At 38.1% G+C, this 27,742-nt stretch overlaps 1 protein-coding gene across 5 annotated transcripts in view; it reads right to left on the reverse strand.

Moving 5' to 3' along the window:
- MAST4 (microtubule associated serine/threonine kinase family member 4) overlaps positions 1-27,742 on the reverse strand; it is a 783,557-nt gene that overhangs the window by 191,698 nt on the left and 564,117 nt on the right. Inside the window, exons 1-2 of one of the 5 annotated variants that reach the window (XM_027863402.1) lie at positions 7,514-7,738; positions 7,287-7,400 (exon numbers count right to left, since the gene is read on the reverse strand). The exons of 3 other annotated variants lie outside the window; for them this stretch is intronic. In XM_027863402.1, the coding sequence (XP_027719203.1) occupies positions 7,287-7,378 (92 nt within the window). In that variant the 5' untranslated portion in view covers positions 7,379-7,400; positions 7,514-7,738. Of the gene's footprint in view, positions 1-7,286; positions 7,739-27,742 lie in introns of those variants that run through there. One more of the 5 variants, XM_027863403.1, reaches the window with a different exon arrangement.

Genomic DNA, 27,742 nt, shown 5'->3' on the forward strand with positions numbered 1-27,742 from the left:
GGGGTATAGGAGGCAGTAGGCAACAGGCCTGGGCAGAGCAGAGAGAGTGAGACAAAGAGTGGGAGGAAATGAGAGCAGAGATCCAGGGAGGGGCAGAGCCCCAAGGTAAGAACAAACCTTCTGAATCTGACAGGACCAGCAAGGTAAGGATAATTTATTTGGCAGAGACATTCTGAAAAGACTTGAATAAGGAAAATAATTGAATATTCATTCATCTGGTCACTAACTATTAAGAGTCCACTAAGTTCATGGCTCCTATTTTATGATTATGTTTCTACTATGAAGTATGTCATAGTGGCTTGAGAGCCAACCTCCAGGAAGACCTGGGTTCAAATTCCTTCTCTTACACATACCAAGTGATCTTAGCCAAGTCACATAGAGAGATAAGTCTTTAAGACTCTAATTTGCAAAGAGGGTGCCCACTTGTCTTGGGAGAGGTAGTGTCCTCACCTTAAGTGCCTTATATCAATGAAATCACAGGTCTGGTCCAGTCCCTATCCCTATAAACATTATGCTGGGCTTGAGAGGCAAAGAAATGAAGATGATGAAAAGTTGGTGCCTGCCTCCAAAAGTGGCAGTTGGAGGGTAGTGACTGAGCGGGTTGGTTCTGGTCAGAGCAAAGGCCTTGAAAGAAGCAAGAATCAGTCAACATCAGTAGAGTTATTGCATCAATGGTTCTTATAGGATTGGGTCAAGATCTTAAATCTTGGAGCATATAACAGGGAAGGCAGGAAGATCTGAAAATGATTGCAAATTTGGGAGAGAAAGATGACAGGAAAGATAGCGACAATGAATAAGGTAATATAATTTTGGGGCATGTGTGGGGGGAGGGAGGCGTGGCTGAATAGCTCACTTTTCATACTATCATCCATGATGCACAAACAGGAAAGCAAATGCAATGAAGTCATGTTATTGCATTTAATTACTAGAAATCAAAAAGGGAGTGGGAGTAACTGTCAACTCTTGGGGGGCCTGGAATGGAGGAGGGTAGTGGGAAATCGGCCAAGTTTGTTTTCCATATTCCTGACAGGATTATATTCAAGAACAAAATCAAGGAAAAATTTCACCCAATACTATGGCCTTTGCTGAAACAAAGGCACAGTGTGGACACAAGTAAAACAAATCTTAAAGCCCATAAGATTCAACTATCCAAATCATTCAAGATCCCTCAATAGCATCTGATGGGACCTGAAAATGCTAACTAGCACAGATTGAGAAGACTGGCCCCCAAGGTATTTCTTTCTTCTTTTTTTTTTTTACTTTTTTTTTCCCTTTGAGAGGCAGTGGGGTGAAGTGACTTGCCCAGGGTCACACAGCTAGTGTCAAGTGTTTGAGGGCACATTTGAACTCAGGTCTTCCTGAATCCAGGCCAGATGCTCTATCCACTGAGCCATCTAGCTGTACCCCCTCTCTCCCAAGGTATATTCTCAAAACACAAAGTCTGTTCCTGACCCCAAGGCAGTATACTTAAGCACAAACATATTAAAACACACTGTGGCCTAAGACCCAGCAGCCTGGTTAGGGGTAACTTCTTAATTTACAACTTAATGGAATAAGCTGCAACTTTCAAAAATCCATGAGTCAAACCAAAATATTACCTGCTGTATTACTCTCACACAAAAACAAAGAAACAAAAAGTCCCTCAGAAAAATAATCTTTGTTCTTCTACAAGCATATTTTGGAACCAGAAGACTAAATTATAGAAGGGTTCAAAATATCACCTCACCATTAACCAGCATTTTATCTCTACTCATACATAAAGAATTTAGCTATAAGTAGGTGGATAAAATCAATATTTCCTTGGCAGAGATACTGGAGTGGTTTGTCATTTCCTTCTCCAGCTCATTTGATAGATGAGGAAACTGAGGCAAACAGTGTAAAGTGACTTGCCCAGGGTGACAGTAAATTATTAGTGAAGTCAAAATCTGAACTCACATCTTACTGACTCTAGGCCTGGCGTTCTATCCCCTGCACCATCTAGCTGCTCCACGTGTGAACATTAGGGAATAGGAATTTGGCTGACTTCATTGAGATAGGAACTTCCAGATGAGGAAGACATTTCTTCTAACCTATACAAGTCAGCAGCTTCTCTAAAACTTAGTCTTAGAGAGTTACCTAGAACACAGAGTGTTTGAGTAATTTGTCCAGGGTCACACTGTCAGTATGTTCAATAGGCAGAACTTGCAGGCAGCTAGGTGGCACAATAAGTATTGCCAGTTTGGAGTCAGGAAGACCTGAGTTCAAATCCAGCCTCAGACACTTACTAGCTTTGTGATGCTGGGCAAGTCACTTAACTTCGGTTTGCCTACATTTCCTTATCTGTGAAATGAGAAAAAAAAAAACCACCCACCTCTCCCAGTTTTTGTGAGGCTAAATGAGTTAATAATTATAAAGTGCTTAGCACAGTACTGGACTTTCCTGTGTTTAACATCTGGTTGCCCAAAGAAAAAAATAATCTATACAGGGTACATTTTTAAGTTTAATTTGCATAATTAACACTTTCTCTATCACTTTCTTAAATCTGGACAAAAAACAAGCCCTAATCTGTAACTTTTGATGATTTCCTAGATGTAAATGCTCACACTGATTGTTTAAAATTTAACAGTCAGCTCTGGTAAAAGCTGACTCCAGTACACCTCTGCTTGGAGGTCAGCTTTCTATACAGTGCCCTAATGTGTATATTTGACAGATATTAGTAAAATAGGGGTCATGCCCAATGCTTACAAGGAGTTTATCTAATGATAGAGGGAATATAATAAGATAATTAAGAGCAGACAAAAAAATCATACAAATGTGCAGAAAACAGTGTGCCGTGTCATCTGTGTATTGCTGAGGGGGGGCATGTGGTTGAAAAGAATAAAACAAACCATTAAATGTTGTAATTATTCTCTTAATGAAAATAATCTGCTGGTCTAACTCAGCATTCTTAACTTTTCCATTCATCCCAGAAGAAGTCTGCTCCCCAGAGTAGCAACTGAACTATTGAACCAAGGTTGCCCTGAGGGAATAAGGTAGGAAAAGGGAAATGCCAACCCAGTTTTTAAAAAGAGAGCGAGAGAGAAAATGTTTCCAGTGGAATGTGAGTGCTTTGAGGTAAAACAGTGAAGGGGGATAGGTTGGGGGAATGAGAAGTTTCAAGGGAACAACTCAAATGTCAGCATCAGTCAAAATCAAAAGAGCATGAAGAGCAAGATGTACCATCTCTGCACTGATGGACAGGAGGGGAGGTTCAGGTGCTCCACTCAATCTGAAGGGTCTAATCTTAAAGAATACAGGCTTTAGATAACTCAAGCTTGATGCTCCCATTTCCAAGAACTAGAATTACTCTGATGCCCCACCCACCAGAGCACCTCAACTACCGAAATTAAATGGTCAATGAAACCTCATTATGTTACACAATTCTGGGAGAGGAAATCTGGAATATCTAAAAATGTCTCAATAATGTAGTCTACAAGATGACAAGTTAGCATACCAGATAGCTAGGTGAAATAACTGGTTATCTTGGAACAAAATGTTCATTAGGGTTAAGTTCTGTTGTAATAAAGTTTTAAAGTGAGAAGGAAGACATCTCATTCCTTTGATGTAAGTGGGACAGAGTATTCCCCGCCCTCTTTTCAGCTTTATTTCCCTTAATCTCATGAGTTCTTATTCAGTGACTCAAAGTATGATTTCACTCTTAGTTGGTCTTCAGAAGCAGGTATTTACTGAGAAGAAGGTTAATATGTGTGGAGTTCCTTAAAGTCACAATACTAAATGGTGCAATCAACCTACAGTACAATATGCAAAGTGGTATGTCAGGCAAAGATACTGAACATTCTGGGAAAGAAACAAGATCTGGGTAGAAGAGATAGAGGGTGGTGGCTGTATGGAGAAAGATATCTCCAAATCCACAGGCACCATATCCAAGCAAATGAAAGAAAATGAATATTAGGAATGGGTGAGGCCTTTTAGAAAGAAGAGGTTTAGAAAACTTGGGGCCAACCTTTACCAAAAGCTGTCAAAATAATCAGTTCAAGGTGCTACAACTAGGGAAGCAGAAATAAGCCATGTACACCAAGAGGACAGCCATTGGGGAAGTTAGTCTGAATACAGAGTGTTGAAGTATAAATGTTTCATGTGTGTTAAGGGTTTACTTTGCTAATTATTTTAGGGAAGGCTAGCCAGGGCAGTCATTGAAGGAAACCATAGGAGGTATAGTGGATAGAGTGTAGGGTGTGGACCTGAGTTCAAATCCAGCCTCACAAACTTACTAGTTGGTGTGATCCTGGGCAAGTCACTTCATCTTGTTTGCCACAGTTTCCCTCATCTGCAAAATGAGTTAAAGAAGGAAATGGCGAACCGCTCTAGTATTTTAGCCAAGAAAATCCCAAAAGAGGTCATGAACAGTTGGACATGACAGAAAAGGATTAAACAACGAACAGTGGGTGAAGATTTCAGTGAACAGGCCAGATGTCTCCAAACTCTTTAAATCCTGAAATCCTCAAAATTTCTAGATCCTAACACAGAATCCTTACTAGCAAAAAAAAAGATTGCAGTCTGTGGATATCTTAACTTCTGAGAAATAGAGAGACTGTGTCCAAGCATTATTATGTACTAATATTATCAGCTAGGTGGCACTGATAGAGTGCAGGGCCTGGAGTCAGGAAGACTCATCTTCCTGAATTCAAATTCAGCCCCTGACAGTAACTATGTGTATGACCCTGGGCAAGTCACTTGGCCTTGTTTACCTCAGTTTCTTCATCTGTAAAATGAGGACACACTGGAGAAGGAAATGGCAAACCACTCCTGTACTTTGCCAAGAAAACCCCAAATGGGTCATAAAGAATCAGACATGAGAGAAAAAAAAAAGATATAACAACAATATCATTACAGTGAGAAGATGTCTAGAACTAAATCCCAGGAGCCTTGGAGGAAGATGAATTCACAAGACACCAGGACAATTTCCACCTAAACCTTTAGGCTTGATTCAGGTCTAGATCAAGGTGCGGCTCCCTCATGAAGGAGGGAAAGGTATTCTAGTCCATAGCAGCTAAGGATCCCAGGAAGACTAAAACTATACATAATGAATATTAACATCAGTGAACTTTCCTGGGCTTTTCGGGGCAGGACTGGAGGTAGGGGAAAGGGGGATTGAGGTTATTACACAGGTTTCAAACTAATTTAGACATCTTGACCCCACAAGTAGCAATTTCAATTTCCCAGGGATGCCTAGAAACAAAATAGTTTCTGAGAAGTCCCTAAGGCAAGAACAGAATTAAGCCACGTTCATAGGTACATAGATATAATGCTGGAAGGGTCCTTAGAGGTCACAGAATTCAGCTCCCTCATTTTACAGATGAAGAAACCAAGTCACATTAAGTGACTTGCTCTCAGAGTCACACACCTGATAAGTTTCTGAAATAGGATTTGACCTCATGCCCTTCTGGCTCAAAGTCCAGTGCCCTATCCACTGTCCTACATCATCTCTTCAAACCTTTAAAACTGTTGCTGATCAGAAATGACCCTACCCCAGATGATAATTACTTGAAGCCAAGGACCAGAAACTAAAGAACCAGGGAATTCAAGGAATACCTCCTCTACTTGACTCAGTGTGATACTTCTCTATCAACAGGTTTAAAAGGCAGTGGAAAAAAAGAGCCTGTTGGTCTCCCAAGTCTGAGCAAGTAGGCATTGGGGGATGGGGGGGGGGTTGAAAGCTACTGCCCACAATAAACTGGACCAAACCAAAAAACAGCTTTGTGACTCCAGCAGCTTAACATGGAGCATAAGTTAAAAGCACATGTCCAATGGGAAGGCAAGAAGCTTTGAAGTTTACTTCTGTTTGGAAGAGTGGCAGCTTCAACACCATTCCAATTTATACCTACATCAATACAGTCTGGTGAGATGTTCAGCTGACTTGAAGCTTAAGCGACATAGCGCGAACCAAAGGGAGAAAAAAAATCAACATGTTGAAACTTCTCTATAAATATTACATGACAGAAGGACAAAAGCACAGAGATGTTATTTAAAAGTCACAGCTTTAGAACTGCAGTCTGGCTGTGCTAGGAATCACTGAAAAGATAATGATGGTTTTAAATCTCTCAGGGACATCTTGTGACATTTTTTTTCCTCTACAAGAATAAAGCATCCAATTGTAGTGAGTGCTAAGAGCGTATCAAGAAAACCACAAACTGCATCTTCCCCCTCCCCATACCCTATATTGTCGAATCTGCATTTTTACTATACAAAGTTTCAGGTATATTAGTAAATTGAGGTCTATGTGTGCTCCCAGCACACCCCCACCCCAATAAAATATCCTCTCTGAATTCTGTCACGTACAGGATAACTTGAGTTTATTAAATTCCAAATCGGATAAGCCTACATCCTGTTTTCTTGGTCACATAAAATTACTTTAATGTAAGTTCAAATGAATGAGTAGTGTCAGTTTTGAAGGAAGCAAGTTGGCTATATTTGAATTCTCTGGACTAGGTCATCAACAAAAATCAGGGCAAACTCCAGCTTTACCTTTCTACTAGGTACACATCCAAATTCCCAAGTACCCAAAATATTCCCTTCTCAACTCATGCCAGCAACCCACCTAAATTGGAACTTCCTGCTACCTGTGGCATTAGCTCTACCTTGACTGGAAAAACACACACACACACACACACACAACAACAACAACAACAACAATAACAACAGCTCTCTTCTTTTTTACTCTTTGTCAAAGATGAAAATGCTACTAAATGAAAAGGCCAGCCTTGTATTCATAACAAATGTCAGCAAACTGGTAAAAACAAAATGGCAAAGTTATGCTGACCTGTCTCTTTAAGCACACTATGAAATAGGCTAACTTGAGCTCTCCCTATATAGGCCATCTGCTTCAAATAAAGGTCAAATATTTGATCCAGGGAAGCCTCTGAAACACTCTACAAAGAGAATCCAAAGTCTTGATGTCTGGTTGTGTGAAACGGATACACGTTATCAGATCAAAGGTGCATAGTCAAAGAAGGAACCTCCTGCCCTCCTCCCTCCTTTCTTTTCTCCACCCAATTCATCTCATCTGTCTCACTGGCTGAGAAACACAATTGTGACAAGCACACTCATCACACCCCACAATGAAACCTGTAACGATGGTACAATACTTAAAGTGATAAATGTTTTCCTTGCAGTCTGTCAAACTTTCTTAAAGTACTGTTCGGGAAACAGAGCTGCAGTGGCTAAAAACTTCATGGCAAAGAAAACCGAGATCGGGACCTCAGAAACGAAAGCATTCACTCTCCAGGCAAACTCCAGCAGCGTTTTACCTTTGTGTTCGGCGAAGCCTGTTTCCACTCCTCAAATGAGGCAAAGTAAAGTTTGAGAGGACAGTCCAAAAATTGGGGTCAGACATATCCATTTTTCTCTCTCTCTTCAATCCACTGGAGGTTCAAAACCGTAAAAAAAATAAAATAAAATAAAATAAAAAAAAAGAGAGAGGAGGAAAAAGAAAAGAAAAAAAAAGAAAAGAAAAAAATCCCAATTATCTACTCACTCCCTCTAGAGAAAATGTAATGCGAACTGTGATCTCAAAAGCAACTTGGCGCATGTCTGAGAAGCACGCGTTCCCCTCGAATCCTATAATTAATATACAGCATTTTCTCTAAGGTTCGATAACTTGTTTCCTCTTTGGTCTGACATCTCTTGCTCAGGCACTGCCAGCTATAAACAGTAATTACAATAGTTTAGCCCTATGTTCTGCTGAAAATGCTGTCTCTGTATGTGATTCAGCCCTAGGTACTTTGTCATCTGTTTGGCAGATACCATTCAAGGCTACTCAGAGGGGGGAGAGAAAAGTACTATTTTGAGTCTTCCGTGTCAGGCAGCTACTTATCAGAAAAAGCCTGCACATCTGAAAATGAACAGAGTCCACAGTTTCCTTCATCTTCCCTTTTAATGATGAGATGAAAATTTAAAAAGAGATAATTTCTCCTACCCCCTCTTTCACTTCCCTTTTAGGGGCAAGATACTTTAAAAAAAAAAAATCAGCTAATCTTTAAGAAGCCTTCTCCAGGATTTAAGCCGGGTACCACTCATCCTAGCCCCACTACCTATGGGGAAATAAGGATGGCAGTAGGGACTTTTGTACAGAGAGAGAGAACAGACTAATTTCCTTAATGTCCCTAAGACGGTGTTCACATAGCAAGCAACACAGCTTGCAAGGTTGTGTAGCAAAAATCTCAGTAGCAGGGACTTATGGGAAACAGCATTCAGAAGCCTGCTTGTTCGTCCCACAGTGGTAGCCTCCTAGCATGTTACACACAGACATTTTCCTTTTCCTTCAACTCCCCACTCTATAACAAGGAATGGATTATCCTCCCCCACAAAAAAAGGGGGGGAGGATTTTAGCAGAACACGCAAGGTAAAGCATTATTTCACCTGCAAAGGCAACTGTGATTCATTCAAGAGTGAAGAAGGATATAACTCACAAACACCCAGGGTGGCTCACAATTACAATCCCCTGGATGAAATCTGTGGTGGGTCTTTACTAACCCAGAAGCTGCCTGTTTCATAGGAAAACCAGGCAAATACAGTGCCTCACATTTAGTGCCCAAACTTTTGGTAAGCAAAACTTGAGTTTTCCTTCATACCAATGTGATTAACAGTGCATGATTGTGAGTCTGTCATAAATTAGGTATAGCTTTATGAAATGCAACAAGTCATCTAACTAAAAGCAAAATCAAAAGATGCAAAGAGTAGAGATATCTGCAGATATTTTTAAAATAATATTTCTTCAAACTAGGAAGAAGAGTACCATTCAGTTGAAAGAATAAGTGTTATGCTGAATTTTAGAAATGTGAAAAAATTATCATCATTTTATATTACAGAAACTAGATTTGTGAATGTTCAAACTGAAAAGGACCTGACTCACCCATCCTCGGTCAAGTCATTTAACCTCTTGGGCCTCAGTTTCCTCATCTGCAAAATCAGAGTTGGATTAAATGTCATCTGAGGTTCTATCCAACTCTGTATCTATGATGCTATGAATCATCTTGTCCTGTCCCAACATTTTGAAACATGAGAAAACTAAGGCTCAGAGGAGTAAGTGTCTTACCCAAGGTCACATGGGTAATTATTTGTAGAAATATAATGGCAACTCAAGTTGCCCAACTCTTAGCTCACTTACTCCTTCCAGTATATAGAGAACATTGTCTTCTGGGTCTTCTGAGTGGGTCAACTGTAGAAGCATGGGATAGGGGGGATTGCTGCTTGTCCCATGAAAAAGATCTTGGGGGTTCTGTGGATTGCAATTCATTATAAATCAACAGTGTCACATGGCAGCCAAAACGTTAATGTTATCTTAGACTATATAATATTCAGAATGAGGAAGGAAATTGTTCTATGGATTCTCCTCTTGGTAGATCAGTTCTGGAATCTTCAGTTCTGAGGATCAGATTTTCGAAAACACATGGCATAAATGTGTAAAGAAGAGGCAGGCTAGGATAGAGAGAACAGAGAATATGAAATAGGAAGAACTAGGGAACTCCTAGTATGGAAGCTCCCTTCACAGGTGCAGATCACAACCTGTTCATAACTTATAATGGAGGAAAGAAGGCTTAGAAGGGATTTTAGAATGGATACTTGCTGTCAAATATCTGAAGGGATGCCATGTAGATAAGGGGTTAGATTTACTTAGCTTGGTCCCAGAGGGTAGAGATAGAAGTAATGGATTAATTTCCCCAAGAGTTGGTTATCCAAAAACAGAATAGGCTGCCTCAGCATTCCGTAGCAGATAGTCCTTCCCTCATCCCAATGAGGATAAAGGCTGGACTGCTTATAGGGGATGTTGCAGAAGCAATCAATAGGAATGAATTAGATTGAAAGTTTCTAGTCTTCCAACTCTTAAGAGTCCGTGTGTCTCTGTGTGTATGAGTCTGAATCATATACATTCAGATGGCAATGTAGATAACACATCAAAAACTTGTGATTTTGTCCGTGTGAGAATTCCCAGTATGGTAATTCACTTCACTGATGCAGACTACAACCTGATAGGTTTAAAAATTATCCTGTAAGAGAACTGCCTGAGGCTCAGAAAGGTTAAATGATTAGCCTTTGATCATAGAACTAGTAAACATCATTTGCAGAATTTGAACAAGGATCTTCTTGAGTCCAATCCCAGCACTCTCTCCTTTATACCACAGAGCCTCTAAAGTAATGACAATATAACCTTAATGTTTTAGGAGTTACAAAGCAATCTATATATGTTATCTCATTTGACAGTAATGTACACTGCTAAGATAAACTGTATGTATCAAAAAGGAAATTAACTTACCAACTCCTCTCTCCTTGGTACCATCCACTGGGAGAAAGAAATTAGTAGAACACAAACTTCAATTAGCCCATTTCATCTCCAGCTCCAGACTGAGACCAGACCAATAGACCAAGCTCCACATTCTATCCAGCCACCCAACACCATTATCTGACCATCCACCCTGCTATCTCTGGCTTGGGTCTCTTCAATCTCTTACTCTAAGGACGATTGCCAAAAAAATATAATTGTTCCTGGAAAGGTCTTGTCAACTGGCTTCCCTATGTAATACTATCCCTAGAATTTCCCAGACACTCCCTTCCCTGGCCACTGCTCCCACATATAAATAAAGCCCTTTGAGGAATGGGCTCATTTCATTTTGCATTTGAATTCCAACTTATTTTGTGCCTAGCACGAAATAAGCACTTACTGAATGTTTTTCATTCATTCAACCTAATTGTCATGTATTATGAAGAAAGTAATAGCATTCAAATGACTCATGAGAACACCAAAGGTTCTAATAACAGTATAATGTTATTGATATAAAGAGATAAGATACATGATTACTTTAAAATGAAAAAATGGGACTTCAAATGTTGGCTTACTCACCTCTGGAGAGAAATACTCAGAACAAATTCACTCCCAGAACTTTGAACACCATTTTACAAGAAGGGAAGTGTGGAGTAGGGAAAGGGTGATATGTTGCTTTGGGGAGTTCTTTGATCTTAAATTTTAATCATCTCGATGATAGTAAACATAATTATAACAACAAATAGTTTGATGAGCACTTTATAGTTTCCAAAGTGCTATCTACTTTGATTCTCACTACAGTTAACGTACTGTACTTGACAATGAGAAAACTGAAAAACAAATTGCCCAAGGTCACACTGGATGTGGTAGAGCCATAACTAGAATCCAAGATCCTTGCAGTGATCGATTTAGGTACAAGCTAAGTAAACTATTGGGTCTCATGTTATAAGGCAATTCTAAAGATATCAGAAATAACAGTACAGGTCTCTTTAATTCTTGATATGGCTTAGGGACTCAGCATGTGGCTCTAGGCTTCTTGACTTTCAGGGCACTAGGTAACACCACCTTTCTCAATTCAATTCAATTGAAAAAAAAAAAACATTAGATTGCCATTCCTTCTCCAGCTCATTTGACAGATGAAGAAACTGAGGTAAACAGAGTTAAATGATTTGCCCAAGGTCACGCAGTAAGTATCTGAGGCTGGATTTGAACTTATGAAGATAGTTTTCCTGATTCAAAGCCCAGTGCTCTATCCATTGTACCCCCTATCTGCCCCAGTGATTAGATGAGTATTATTCCCTGAACCCCATAGATAATGGTAAGATACAAAGATAAAAAATGACAATAGCTGCTCTCAAAGGGCTTATTGTCCACAGGGGTGTGGCAGTAGCACATAGATTACTGTGAGAGACATAATGACAGGATTGAAAGTGCTCTAAAAATCTTTGCAGAAAAAGTGATTTCTTCTAGATTGGAACTATCTGCGAAAACTTCATGGAAGGTGAATGTGAGCTGGGTTTGAGTTAAGGAAATGATTTCCATATACAGAGAAGGCCCTATGAAAATTTGGGGAAAGAAAGAAAGCAGGATAAGATAGGAGACTGGCTAGCAGACCAGTTTGGGCAAAATGGAAAGGTCATAAAAAATAGTGTAAGGCTGTCCAAGTAGGTTTCAAGGCAGATTGAGTAGGGCCCGGAATGCTAGGCTAAAGAGTTTTTATTTTATCTTGTAGACTATAGATAACTGCTGAAGACTTTTGAGCAAGGGAAAGGAGTCCTCTCCTAATTTAACATCCCCCTAAGGCCAGCACTAGATTTAGAAACAAACCAACAAGGCTATATCTAAAATTTCAACAACAGTAAGAGTATTGGGGAAAACCATTTGGCCAATGAGAAGCTACTGATGAAGTGATCCAATGTTTTCTTTCCTTACGGATTCTTGTGCTCAAGTCTTACTGAATATCTCAGTGTGCCTTGGAGTTCATGATACCAGGGGAACACAAGCTCTGGCCAGACTTCCAGTGCTAGTTAAGTGACAGGCTATATATTTGTGGCTAAGAATGAGCCTAGCTAAGTTCAGAAAAGGTCATCACCAAAAAGTTGGCCACCAGGTCAGAAATTTTTTTTGGATACCAATAGAAATATGGGCTCAAAAATCAAAATCCATGCCCTACTCCATGTACCCACAAGAAAATATGCACAATATCTCTCATATTTAATACTTACTTTATTATTTAAAAAATTTAAAACTCCATATTTATAAATACACACAATCTATTATTTATGGTCACACTAATTTGTCATAGGATCATATGATTTAGAGCAGGAAGGGGCTTTAGTGAGCATATAGTTCAAACCCATTTATCATATAAATGGGGAAACTGAGGTCCAGAGAGATTAAATGACTTGGCAAAGATAACACATGTCATAAAACAGTTAGAATTTGAATCTATCTTTTAAAAGGCCAAATAAAATACATTTTCTAAGACATTTTACTGAATACACAATCCAATAAGACCTTGTTAAAGTTTCACAAATTACTAAATAAAGTAGGAGTAAATAGGGTTAAAGAAATAATCAAATGAAGACTAAGGAAGAATTCCATTATACATTCCTGTAATTAAATCTAATCTAATCAACTCTCATCATGGCATAAATGAATAAATAAATAAATAAAAGTTGAACGGAGTCAGGGAGACCTGGTTCAAGCCTCATCTCTGACACACACTGTCTGTCTGACCCTGGGCAAATCACCCAACTTCTCAGCATCCCAGATGCATTGGTACAGAGTTTCCTCATCTAGAGTTCCCTATAATAATGAAATCACATTTGGATCTTTAAAGAACAAAAGAACAAAAACAAAGAAAAACAAACTTTACTGTCCATTTCATAGCTTAGAAGAATGTTGGGTGTATCAAAAATTCAGCTGAAAAAAAAAAAAGCATGTATGATGATCCAGAAAGAGGAGTGAGGTAAGAGAGGACTTATCAACCAAATCAGTAAGAGGAGTGAAAGGAGATGATAAATTCACTCAGTAGTTTGAGATAAGAGTGGGAGTGAATCTGAAGCATAATTTGTCATCCAACCTGTTTGACTTGCTTTAGGCATCTATAATTCCAAAGGCAACAGAGTCGGTAAACACAAGAATTAAAACTGTCAGATACTCAAAGTTTTCTACCCAAGAAATAACTGTGCTGCCAGAAATTACAGAACAGTTAGGGTAAACTTTGCCAAGAATCCAGCGGCAGAAATGTAATAGGTGGGAGTTTCTTATAAATTCTTCTTCAAAATCCTCAAAACCTTACACACAAAAGAACTGTTCATGTTGAGCAATACTTCCACAATCTGATTCTGTTGTGAAAGATGTGACTTGTGATCGTCTTTCACTTCATTCCAAAGGAAGTTCCTTGCCACTGTTTCCATGTTAAAGAAGAGATGAAGCCAACAGAAATTAAGGAGACTATTCCATTAAAATGCCGAAGCATGGAAGAGAAAGTCTAAAGGATAAGCCAAATACCTCTCCTTCCTCTTTCCACCATGAGCAATGTTTGGCATCCTCTCTTTCATCTTTAGGACCCTCCCTCCCTTCCATCTTGAAGTGTTGCCCCCCAAATACACCTCTACCCTTCCTGGAATCATTTTTTAAAACTTCTGGCTATGTCTACTATTTTGAATTGCTTCCAATACCATTATTTCCTGTACTGTTTTTCAGCTACACCAATGCCAAAAGTCAATATGTACACCACCCCCATTCCACAAACCTTTGATAATTCTCAGATGCTGTGGGGTCAGCTCAGCCTGGGAGTGAGGCAGGACTATCAAGCAGGTAGATAAGGACTGGTTTGCATTTTAGAGGATTTCTAGAAGAGCTGGTTGGTACAAGACTCTCATTAGGTATGCTGTTGCTAGAAGGACCCCAGAGAGTTCTGATATAGACTTGACTGGCTTCTTCCTATCTTTATCAACCTCGAAGTACTTGGGAACTCTATGAATGGACAGGCTTCTCCAGTTGTCCAGACTTATGAATCCATTATAGTTGTGACCTCCCTTTCTGAAAGTCTCAGAACTTCCTGAAACTATGAAGGTTTGGGGTTGAGGATGTTTTGAATGCAGCTTAAAAACAGGCAATTGGGTAAAAATAACAATGACAAACACATGCAGTTGACTTGTAAATGCTCTGAACATCCAAATACGTCTCATTTTAAGAGAATCTATGATTTCAATGATGTAGGCACATCTTCCACACACAGGTGACAATTCCTCCTTGCCTCAGTAGTCTTCATGAGTTGCCACGGCCAAAGAAAATAGTTCATAACCTGGAGACCAGTCTTCTGATGAGATTCTCTGAATTGAGTTAGGTTTGTCTTTCAACGACAAATAAATAATCCACTACTGGAATTGTATTAAAAGTATTCTCAGCTTGAATAAAACTTACAGAGTTTGTATTTCACTGATATAAACCTTCAAGAATTCAAGGCCACTTCTATATCAATGAGACATTAGTGAATGGTTTTAGCAAAGAGGACATCCCAAGAAGGCAAGAAAATTCTTATTTTGAAATACTAGACAAAGAACTGAAAATGTAAAGCTACATTTTCATATTTTCTAGCTACAACTGTAGCGAGAAAAAGTGAGGAAAATTTTATATATGAAGACAATGTTGAAACAATTTTATTTCACCATAATTTGGATATGCACTAATATATCTAGGTTTGGAGGAAATGTACAAATAGAAAATTGACTTGTGTTGCTTCAAACACTGGTGAGGTGAGAAGACACCCTTGTCAAATCTGCAGATAACATGAAGCTGGGAGGGGTGGATCACACAATGGATGACAATGTCAGGATCCAAAAAAGAGTTAAACAAGCTAGAAAGAAAAGTCAGTCAAATAAGATCACAGGATCAGATGGAATTTAATAGGGATCAACATATAAAGGTTCTACCTGCTGGGTTCAGAAAACCAATTTGACAAATAAAGGATGGGGAAGGTAGTGCAAACAACAGTTCTTTAAAACAAACAAATAAACAACCACCACACCTCTTGGGGCTCTCAGTGGACTTAAATTTCAATATGGATTTAATCATCTAGTAGCACTGATAGTCACTATCCTGGTCCAGCTGAACAAGAAGGATCAGATGCTAAGTCAGTCCCACCCTTCCTCTGATGATATAGGACTCCTCCCTAGCCCTGCTCCCCACCCCCAACAGAAGGGCTAGAGAAGTGACATATTCCCTATGATCCTCAGAGGGTAGAAGAGTTTTTATCTCCAACTTCCAGCTCTCTCACACTATCCATATAGATTCACTATCCAGGAGGTATAGATTATTATAGATTTATCCTAATAGAATCAGCTCCCAAGTTCCCTCTCCTTGTTAGAACTATTGTATTTCACAAAGCCCTAGTTACATGACCTTGGCATAATATAGGGGTTATTAACCTTTTTGTGTGTGTCATTGACCTTTTCTCAAAAATACGACACATAAGATTACAAAGAAAACCAATTATATTGGAATAAAGTTATCAAAATTAAAAAAAAATAGTTCATGGACCCCAGGTTAAGAACACCAGGAATGGGAGTTGACATGGGAAGAAACACACATGAACCATTTGACTGTTGGCATAGGATCAAATAAAAGCAATAAAACAATACATCATGAAACAGCTACCATTCAGTTGCACCCCCATGGTTTCTAGATATTGTATAGGTCACAATAAATCTAGGAATTCTAGGGAAGATACAGCATTGCTTTTCATTTTCCATAGCTGCTCTTAGATAGGGCAATTACAATTCAAAACTGACATCTGACACACATCTCACAGGCATTCATTAGCCGAACACTCGGAAACCCTGGACCCAGAATCACTGATATATGAGGCATGGAATCAGGATCTATTGATAGTCAGGAGAAGATAGCTGCCCCCACAGCTGGGATTATTCATACTCTCTCACTCTGGCATCTCTATAACCTTGCAGATGATATGCAGGAAGGGTCATGATCTGGCAACTGATTGGATATGTGGGGTGAGGGTGAAGCGTCTAAGGATGTGAGTTTATGAACCTGATCAACAAGAATGATGGTGATACTCCTAAAGAAAAGGGCTGATCATGCTAATCTCCTGCTCAATAAACTCCAATGGTTTGTTCTTAGATCTAGGAGCAAATGCAAACTCTCCTTTTTAGTATTTAAAGCCCATCACAATGTAACTTTGTCCAACACTTTCAGCCTATTAAATATTACTCCCTATCATGAACTCAACAGTTCAACCAAATTGGATTTTTTCCAGTGTTCTTCATACAAAACAAATCCATTTCTCTTCTCTGTGCTTTTGCATAGTGCAGCAGATAGAACATCTGCCTGAAATCAGGAAGACTTACTAGCTGTGTGATGCTGGGCGAGTGACAGTTTCTGTCAGCCTCAATTGTAAAATAGGGCTAATAATGACATGTATATCCCAGGGTAGTTATGAAGATCAAATGAGATAATATTTGTAATGTGCTTAGCACAATGCCTATCATAGAGTACGTACCTAATTTATCTTTTCCTTTCTTCCTTTCCTCTTTCCTTCCTTCCCTCCTTCCCTCCCCCAGGTTGTTCTTCATTCTATGGAAAATACTCCTTTTTTAATTCCACCTCTTATAACCCATGCTATTGTTGTTCTTCAGTCATGCCTGACTCTTCAGAATGCCGTGGACCATATCACACCAATACTGTCCATGAGGTTTTCTTGGCAAAGATACTGGAGTGATTCACCATTTCCTTCTCCAGTGGATTAAGGCGAACAGAGGTTAAATGACCTGCCCAGAGTCACACAACTAGTAAGTGTCTGAAGCCGCATTTGGACTCAAGTCTTCCTGATTCCAGGCCCAGTGCTCTATCCACTGTGCCACCTAACTCCTTATAACCCATAGTTTCCTTTAAAGTTTAACTCCAGTGCCAAGTTCTATAAGAGGTCTTTCTTGATCCTCTTCCTCAGCTGTTAGCATCTTACCACTTCCTCCTCCATTTCCTTTTATTTATTTTGTGTATATTTAAGTATGTGCATATTGTGTTCCCCAACAGAAAAGGTAGGGACTGTTCAAGTTTTGCCTTTATATCCCAAGTGCCTAGCAAATAGAATTTGCTTAATAAGACTTGAGTGACAGAGATGCTTCCACTGCTTTGCATGAACCCCTGTAACATATCCCCCTCTCTTGTTGCCTACCACCAGACAAAACTCTCTGATGACTCACAACAGGGAGAGGGTTGGGGAGGAGGGTTAAGGGCACATGTTAGGAATGACATAAATAAGGTAAGGCATCCAGAAAAGGTTAACCAGAACTGTGAAAGAACTGAAGACTAGGTCTTTCAAGGATTGGCTGAAGGACCTACAAATGTTTAGCCCAGGGAAGAAAAGACTTGGGCATGACTTCCCAATCCCCTATAAGAGCGGGGCTGTCATGCTGAAGAGGGGTTAGATTTTTTTTCTTGCCCCTTCACCTCCTCCTACACCCATCCCAACTTCACAATAACAGAACTAGGAATCATGAGTAAATGTTGCAGAGGAAAATTTAATCTAATTTAATATAAGGAAAATACTCCCTAAAGAATACACCTCCAAAATGGGAATGGAGAGCCTCAGGTTCCACTCTCTTATTGGCAGTCTTCAAACCAAATTACCATTTACCCACAATGTTTTGCAAAGAGATTCTTGGCTCAGGTGTGAGTTGGACTAGTTGACTTGCTTCTGAGGTCCCTTCCAATTTTTATATTTTATGATTCTCTAAAGTTTTGCTGAATATTTCTGAATACTGGCACCTCTGAAGGAAGAAGGGACACTGGCTCCGAGTATCCAAGTGAAACAATCCCTAAACCTCATCAATTGGTAATATAAAGAAAATGAACGCAATTGTGAATTAAATAAAAGACACTTTCAAGGGAAAAAAAAATTTGTTCCACTTTTCAGAGGAATAAAGAAAGATCATCACTACATGTAAAAGATGGGGTATTTTTTGCTACAAAAAAGGGCAGGATTAAAGAAAATATCCAAAAAGAACAAAGAATTCAGTTATTTAATTTAGTCCTATTAAGAGTCAAAGAAAATAAATATGAGGGAGCGTGTAAATATGAGGCAGCATGCAATAGTGGAGAGAGAGCAGGGCTGGAGTCAGGAAAACACAAGTTCACCTCCCTCTTCTCCTACATATTGGCCCTGTTACTTTGGTCAAATCATTTAATTGCTTAATGGACTCCTAACAATAAACATAAAAATTATGATAATAATATTAGCAGTAATAATAAACAAAAGCAATAATAAACAAAAGTAATAATAAACAAAAGCAGCTAGCATTTATGTCACATTTTAAGGTTTACAAAGCACTATACAAATACTATCTCACTATAAGATTAGAAGTTATAGAGCCCAGACTTATCTGCATTGGTAAAGAAAGTTCCCTACATTGATGCGATCGCTGGTCTTGTCCGTGCAGACTTCGTGATTCAGTGATTATTTAAAAAATTCCCAGAGGAAAGAAATGAGATACAGAGCAATTTCTGTGAAATTAGTAATTCCTTGACCTTCATGTGGTGTAAACATAGTAGAAATGTCATGGTAAATCCTTGTGGTACAGTCCGCATTTCTCGGTACTCGACGTGAAGCTATAATAAGGATGACAGAGGACGACTGTAGAGGTCCTCAACTCTATGTGGTTGTCTAACAGGATAAGGGGCAGGGGAGCTCACCTGGTATCACCCAGGGCACCTTCTCATTAGCTGGGGAGAGGGACACAAGCCCTAGAATAAAAAAGACCTGAGTTCAGACAAGTGTTATTTTCTGTTTTGGTTTCCTAACTTTGGAAGATTCTCTCGATTTCTGAACTTTCTGTCAGCTGACTTGCTTATATTTAACTCCTTAGACATCAGAGTCGTGTTTAATACTTTTTGATATCAGAAAACAATAAAAATTAGAAAGTGTGAACACTCAATTCTTTTTTTTTTCTTAACCAATTGGGGTTAAGTGACTTGCTCAGGGTAACACAGTTAGTAAATGTCTGAAGCTGGATTTGAATTCAGGTCTTCCTGACTCCAGGGCTTGTGCTTTATCCACTATGCTACCTAACTGCCCTAAACACTCAGTTCTAAAAGAGAAGTAGACAGAAGGCTGGACTTTGAAAGTCAGAAAGACCTAAACTCCACCTCTGACTGTTTTCTCATCTATAAAATGGGGAAAACATAATCTCTCTCAGAGAGTTGTTGCGAAGCTCAAATGACATAATACTACGAATAAAATGCTGAGCAGTGTTATATATATTTTAACTACTATATTATTTATCATAGTATAATACAAGACTAATAATAAATAATATTACATTGTTTATTATTTAAATTCATGTGTATCTTGTTTGTTGACCTCAGATATCTGTATTTAAGCTTTATTATTTCTTTTTTTTTTTCTTGGTGAGGCAATTGGGGTTAAGTGACTTGCCCAGGGTCACACAGCTAATCAGTGTTATGTGTCTGAGTTCGGATTTGAACTCAGGTCCTCCTGACTTCATGGCCAGTGCTCTATCCACTGTGCCTCCTAGCTGCCTCTATTATTTCTTAAATACTTTCTAAATGTGAGTTAGACAGGTGGCACTATGGATTAGAACACCTGGGCTTAGAGTCAGGAAGACTCATTTTCCTGAGTTCAAATTTGACTCAGATACTTACTAGCTGTGTGACCCTGTTTACCTCAGTTTCTTCATCTGTTAAATGAACTGGAGAAAGAAATGGCAAACCACTCCAGTATCTTTGTCAACAATCTTGTGAGGTAAGAAGGGCAGGTACTCCTATCATCATTTTACAAAATGGGCCGGTGTGTTTACATTTAGGCAGGCAGCTACCAAGATTGTTTTGTAATACAAGATTAAGGTTAATTGATCTGGTGGGGGGAAGGGAGGCTTCCTACCTTTTTTCCTGGTCATTTTCCTCTAACTGGAGAAACTGATTACATTAGAAGTAGAGTAAAAGATCTTTATACAGGAGCCATATATGATATATTCATGTAAAAGGAGGTACAAATACTCACTCCTTCTCTGATGACCAGAGTTGTTATTTTCCTAATGTCAGAGACAAATCCTGAGAATATCATGTCAGTGAGGAGAAGCAATGGTCTTGCCAAATTGGTTCCACAAGCAAACTCAAAAGACCAAGTTATAAACCTTAAAAGAAACTTTACAGAGGCCACATATTTGGTGAAGAAGTCTTCACTGCAGCAATCTGGCTATTCTCAAGCCTCTGAGAATTTTATAACACCATCAATCATTTATAAACTTTGGAACGTACACAAGCTGTCCTTCCTAAAACTTACCTGATATAATTTTCTGTCATATAAAACAATAATATTTAATCACTGTGTCAGTCTTGTAAACAAGTGATAAAAATTTACTTAAAAATAAAAGAAATATCCTGCTGTCTTCCCTGGAGTGACATAAAAGGAGAAAAGTATTCCTGTTTGCTAGGTCACCAATCCTTCAATATCTATGTCCAGTAGATATTTGCAAAGTTGATTGAGTTATGAATATATGCAGTGCTTTGTTCTTGGATGGACATAAAATTATATTCCATTATTCATGTAATGAAATAGTCAATGTGTGAACTTTATGCAATCCCTTTTGCATTTGAAGCCATGCCTTCTATCTACCTTAGCTCCAGACTAGGAGCAATTGACTTACCCTGGTATATTTTTCATATCCTCAGGGAATGCAAATTAATTTTACCATTAAACAAATAGAAACATAACTAGGAAGTCAAATTTGCTACCCCAAAATATAGAACTAATTCCAAAAGTTTCTTAGATTAACTCTGGTTTTGGATTATTTACACCATTATCCATTCACTTTAATGGCTAACTATATTCAACTAAACTGTGTAAACCTCAAGGGAAAGGATTCTGACTTTTTGAAACTCAGTAACATTAATACAATGTGAAATACCATAAGGGCAACTCAAATTTCAATTCATGGTGATCTGAAAACTTTCAAGAAATTGTACCTATCAGTATGGACTATCTTATCAATCCAAGTACTGAACAGGTAAATGATAATGTAACAAATACAAACAAACAATGATCACTGTTAGGAGATTATTATTATTATATCTGTTATGGTGATCTGTGATCAGTGATTTTTGATGACTACTATTGTAAATGTTTGGGGGTGCCCATATAAGACAACAAACATAACTGATAAATGTTGTGTGTGTTCTGACTGCTCCACCCACCGGCCATTCCCCATCTTTCTCCCTCTCCTCAGGCCTCCCTATTCCCTGAGACACAACAATATTAAAATTAGGCCAGTTTAGAACTCTAGAATGGCATCCAAGTGTTCAAGTGAAAGGAAGAGTCATATGGCAAATGTCATTGTTGTCTCATTTTAAGAAATTGTCACAGCCACCCCAACCTTGAGGAGCCACCTGCCGATCAGGGAGCAGCCATCAACATTGGGACAAGACCCTTCACTAGCAAAAGGATTATGACTTGTTGAAGGCTCAGATGATGACTAGCTTTTTTTTCTTTTTAGCAATAAAGTATTTTTAATTAAAGTATGTACATTTTTAAGACACAATACTATTACACACATTACAGTATAATATAAACATATATATAATATATGTATGTTTAATATATGTATATTTATATGTATATATGTATACTTAATATATATGTATAATAATATAATATAATAAGTATAATATATATAATATATAAGATGAGTATATATGTATATTTAATATATATGTATAATATAATATATATAATATAAACATAATATAATATAAACAATTACAGTATAATATAAACATAACTTTTATTTGCACGTGGAAATAAAAAAATCATGTGACGTGCTTTTATTGTTATATTCATTTTATTGAGGTGGTCTGAAATGAACCTGCAGTACCTCTGAGGGATGCCTGTATATCACTTTAAGCTTGGAAAGCACTAAACATATACTATCTCATTTGATCCTTACAGTGATCCTGTGAGAGAGATGTTATTTTTAATCATCATTTTACAGTTGAAGAAACTGAGGCTGAGTAGCTAAGGGGCTTGTAGAGGATCACACAGCTGTGTTATTGTTTTCAATCACATCCAACTCTTCGTGACTCCATTTACAATTTTCTTGGCAAAGATGCTGGAGTGGTTTACCATTTTCTTCTCCGGCTCATTTTACAGATGAGGAAACTAAGGCAAACAGGGTTTAGTGACTTGCCCAGGTTCGCCCAGCTAGTAATTTTCTGAGGCCAGATTTGAACTTAAAGGAAGTCTTCCTTACTCCAAGCCCAGTACTCTATGCACTATAGCACACCCATCACACAATTAGAAAGTATTCAAAGTGAAATTTGACTGAGTAATCCTAATTTGAAGTTCAAGACTATCAATGACTCCATGCTGTCTTTTGTAGGGTACTTGCTACAGTGGCAAGGAATAGCACTCATCTGGTGGGTGTGACTCTTATCCATGTCTTTGCAATATGGTGGGTGCCTTCTTCTAGATCTTGATATTGAGTAGATAATAGTGAAGCGTGTGTTATATATTGGTTATGCTTGACTCTAGCCCTAAATTTGGGCCACCTTCTTTTCCAGTCATATCTCACTGATGACTTCCGTTTTATTGCTTCTCTTATACAAGTTATTATTGATAATATGTTTCAGCTGACTCATGCCCACTATGCACATCTCCATTGGCCTTTGGATGACCTTAATGATCTAACTTTAATTCTTTAAAGAATAGGGTATTCTATGAATCATAGTCTATAGCATCACCAGAATAATACTGTTGTTAAAATAATTGACTTTTGTTTTAGGAACAGTTTGAGGTCGTTTTCCAGATTATGATACGCAAGTAGATGGACAACTCAACTTATCCATCACTTTATATATTTTGGACAAATAATGCCTGCCAACAATAAGGTGGGTCCAGATTTGAGTGGGAGGAAGAGAGAATACTGTATTATTTTGGGGCAATGAATAAAGAAGAACAGCTGAGGAACCTCACCACCTATAAGAGACCCTTCTTCCACTTGGTCTTTGTGCTCCATGACAGTGGCAAACAAATTTAGCAAGCATACATCTCTCTATATTATGTCTTATTTGATATTGATATTAAAGAGTCATTGACCAAACCTATTTCTACTACTAAATCTTTCAAAGAATTCTATATGACATATATGTATTGTCAACAACAAAAGTCATTGAGGTGGCATTTTGGTTTACAAAATGCTTTTTTTAAAAAAAAACTGTCAACATAATAAACTCAGTTGGATATTATATCCTCTCTTCCTTTCAGTCAACTGTTTGTCTTTAGAGAAGTTTGGTTCAAAATACCATTTATAAAAACCTTCATCGTCCCTTCTACACCATCGTTAAGGATGCACTTTAATCCTTAAATATCCTTAGGGCAATTTTGCTTTGTTGAGCTTCTCACAATGCTTTTTATATATTTGGCTTTACTTCCACTATTTCTTTTGATTTTACCAAGCAATTTTACTCATAAAATAAACTACTCAGAATCATTTCATATAATTTTTGAAATGAGTTTATATCATAAAACTATGTTGTCCTTGGATGCCCTATCATTCTTCTTGTCAAGGAGTTTATTCTTTGCTGGCTGAAGCAATGTCAAGGCTTTTATTTGTTTGTTTCCTCATTGTTGCTACTTACTTATATTTGTTAAACTTCCTTAGGAAATGGTAAGTTCATGTCTATGTTAGTTCTCTTATCCATTTTCCATTTTTTTTCACAATATCATAGCTTGTTTAAATCAGTTAAGGCTGGAATTCCCTTAATTGGGCATCATGCTTTCTCTTTTTACGCCCTTCTAATATGGTGCTAATTTTTATTTTTCACTGTAACAAGGTGATAAGTAAATACAGTTAGCAGAAATAGAAGCAACTACCACATTGGTAACTAGTATGCTTCCTGTCCTTTTGAACTATATTTTTCCACCACAGTTTTTGCCATCTTCTCCTGAGGCCACCATTGAGTGGAGTCAGAATACTGAAATACATGAAATTTTAATTATGAAGTTCTTAATGAATTTTTCACAATATGGTGCCTTCTTAACTTTCTAATCTCCTTTTACTTGACTCCCTTCATGTGCATTATGGTTCAGGTCTACATGCAGTTTTAAACATACAACATTCCATCTCCTAACACCAATGTGAAACCATTGAGTCCTGAGAATACCATCCCTTTTCACCTTCTCTACCTGGCTTCCTTGGTTTTCCCTTCAAGACTCATCTTACATACCCCTTTCAGCAGGAAGCCTTTCTCAGTCCTCCTTCCCTTTGACAGTCCCTTCCTTCTGAGATTACTTCCCATTAATACTACATAGATATATGTAAACATACATATACATGTGTGTGTTTCTATACATATCTTATATGTATATGTATCTATATGCATGTGCTTATTTGAACATATGTATGTACAATATATTTTACATGCACACAGTTTTTGAATGCTATTTCCCTTACTGTATAGAGCTCTTTAAGAGTAGAGACCATGTTCTGCCTATATAGTATATTCCAGTTCTTAAAATAAACCCTGGTACAAGATCTTTAATAAATACTTGTTTAGCTACTGACTGACCAAACCTCTGGAACAGATGTTGGCACATTAAGCTGAAATTATCTACACAGTAGTCTTAAAAAATGTTTAAAAGGTGAGTATTTCAGGAGTAACAAGGCCATTAATAACATTGCAATTTTTTAAAGCAAATCCAGCCTTCACTCCTCCTATTCATCTCTGATCTCAGGTCTCTAACTGTAATATCTGTCCAGGATATATGTACTCAAGGCCTACCTCCAGAGGGTGCATCCAATTACATTATATATAAAATCTCCAAATATATGTCATAATTTGGACAATAAATTCCATTTGGATTTTCCAATGTGGATAGCTAAACTAAATGCTTGAATGTTTGCTGGATCATTTTTAAAGTTCTGCAATATCCCAAGGTTTGATGAAATTTGGCATAATGTCATCCAAAGGAAACATCTCTTCCATATGGACTCTGGGGTGAACATCCTCTATGACCTTGACCAACTCCTTTGGTGAGCATGCACCTATTTGCCTTATACCTTAATTCATTTAACAATCTGAAAGCTGATGAATGAAACCATCTGTATTAAATCTTTGAAGGCATCTTATGTTTGTTTACATGTACACGAAAGGAAGAAAAGCATTTATAAAGTGCCTACTGTGCACCAGGCCCTATGCTAAGTTATCTCATTTGATTGTCACAACAACCCTGGTAGGTAGGTGCTATTATTATCTCCATTATATAGTTGAGGAAATTGAGGCGGAGATTAAGTGACTTGCCAAGAGTCGTACAGCTAAAGTGACTAAAGCTGGATTTGAGCTCAAGTCATCCTGACTCCATGCCCAGGCCTGCATTCTCCACTGTTCCTCACGGGAGGGCCTCATGGGAGGTACCTAGTTAAAGCAAAGCCCTTACAAAGGTGACTGAACCAAATGCTTTCTAGTTCACAGTGAGATCTTAAATTTTTGTAATTTCCAGGACAATCATTTTGCAAATGCTTACGCAAAAGCAATACAAATAGAACAGGTATCCCCATAATTAATATTTCTTTTTTTTTAGCTCTTTAAGGAATGCCCAATTTTTAAATTACAAACTTTTATATAGAATCAACTACAAGATATAATTTCCAGGATTTAAGTCCTACAGGTGTTACACTTAGTTTACAAACAAGGAAACCAAAGAACATGGTAGATATTTGATTTGCATTATATCACAAATAAGTGTATGGTATGAGATTTGAACTCAAATTTCTAAGATATAAAAGAAGTCCAGACTGTGAGCCACTACATTGCATTTGCTTACTAATAGGATACTATGAGGATGAAAACATTTCAGTGAGTACTTTATTTTTTTTTCTTTTCTTTTTTTTTATTTTTAGTTTTCAACATTTACTTCCACAAGATTTTGAGTTCCAAATTTTCACCCCATCTCACCCCTCCCCCCACCCCAAGATGGCATGCATTCTGAATACCCCTTCCCCTAGTCTGCTTTCCCTGCTATCTCTCCCCGCCTTCCCCTTTTATTTTCCTGCAGGGCAGGATAGATTTCTGTACTCCATTTCCTGTATTTCTTATTTCCCAGTTGCATGTGAAAACATTTTTTTTAAACATGTGTTTTTAAACCTTTGGGTTCCAAATTTTCCCCCTTCCTCCCTCCCCACCCACCCTCACTGAAAAGGGCAAGCAACTCAATATAGGCTATACATGTGCAGTTATGCAAAACACTTCCATAGTAGACATGCTGTGAAAAACTCTATTTCCCTTAATCCTATCCCACCCCCCCATTTATTCTACTATTTCCTTTGACCCTGTCCCTCCTCAGAAGTATTTGCTTCTGATTACCTCCTTTCCCAATCTGCCCTCCTCTCTATCATTCCCCTACTCTCTTGTCCCCTTCCCCTCCTATTTTCCTGTAGGGTAAGACAGATTTCCATACCTAATTGAGTGTGTATGTTATACCCTCCTTAAGTCAAATCCTATGAGAATAAGATTCACTCATTTCCTCTCACTTTCCCCTGGTTCCCCTCCACTGTAAAAGCCTTTTCTTTTCTGTTTTTTGGTGAGAAAATTTACCCTGTTCTACCTTTCCCTTTCTCCTTTCTCCTAGTATAATCCTCTCTCACCCCTTAATTTTATTCTCCAGATACGACCCCTTCATCTTCAACTCACCCTGTGCCCTCTATCTATCTATATATACATATATATGTACATACATATAATTTTTTCCCTCCAACTACCCTAATACTGACAAAGGTCTCATGAGTTACAAATATCATCTTTCCAAGTAGGAATATAAACAGTTCAACCTTAATAAGTCTCTTATGATTTCTCTTTCCTGTTTACCTCTTCATGTTCCACTTGAATCTTGTATTGGAAAGTCAAATTTTCTATTCAGCTCTGGTCTTTTCATCAAGAATGCTGAAAATCCTCTATTTTATTGAATGACCATTTTTTCCCCTGAAGAATTATACTCAGTTTTGCTGGGTAGGTGATTCTTGGTTGTAATCCTATCTCCTTTGCCCTCCGGAATATTATATTCCATGCCCTGCAGTCCCTTAATGTAGAAGCAGCTAAATCTTGTGTTATCCTGATTGTGTTTCCACAATACTTGAATTGTTTCTTTCTGGCTGCTTGTAATATTTTCTCCTTGACCTGGGAACTCTGGAATTTGGCTACAATATTCCTAGGAGTTTTCCTTTGGGGATCTCTTTCAGGAGGAGATCGGTGGATTCTTTCCATTTCTATTTTGTCCTCTGGTTCTAAAATATCAGGACAGGTTTCCTTGATCATTTCTTGAAAGATGATGTCTAGGCTCTTTTTGTGGACATGGCTTTCAGATAGTCCAATAATTTTTAAATTCTCTCTCCTGGATCTATTTTCCAG

Source organism: Vombatus ursinus, unplaced genomic scaffold, assembly GCF_900497805.2.
Source record: "Vombatus ursinus unplaced genomic scaffold, bare-nosed wombat genome assembly UNPS02014772.1, whole genome shotgun sequence".
NCBI classification, from domain to species: domain Eukaryota; kingdom Metazoa; phylum Chordata; class Mammalia; order Diprotodontia; family Vombatidae; genus Vombatus; species Vombatus ursinus.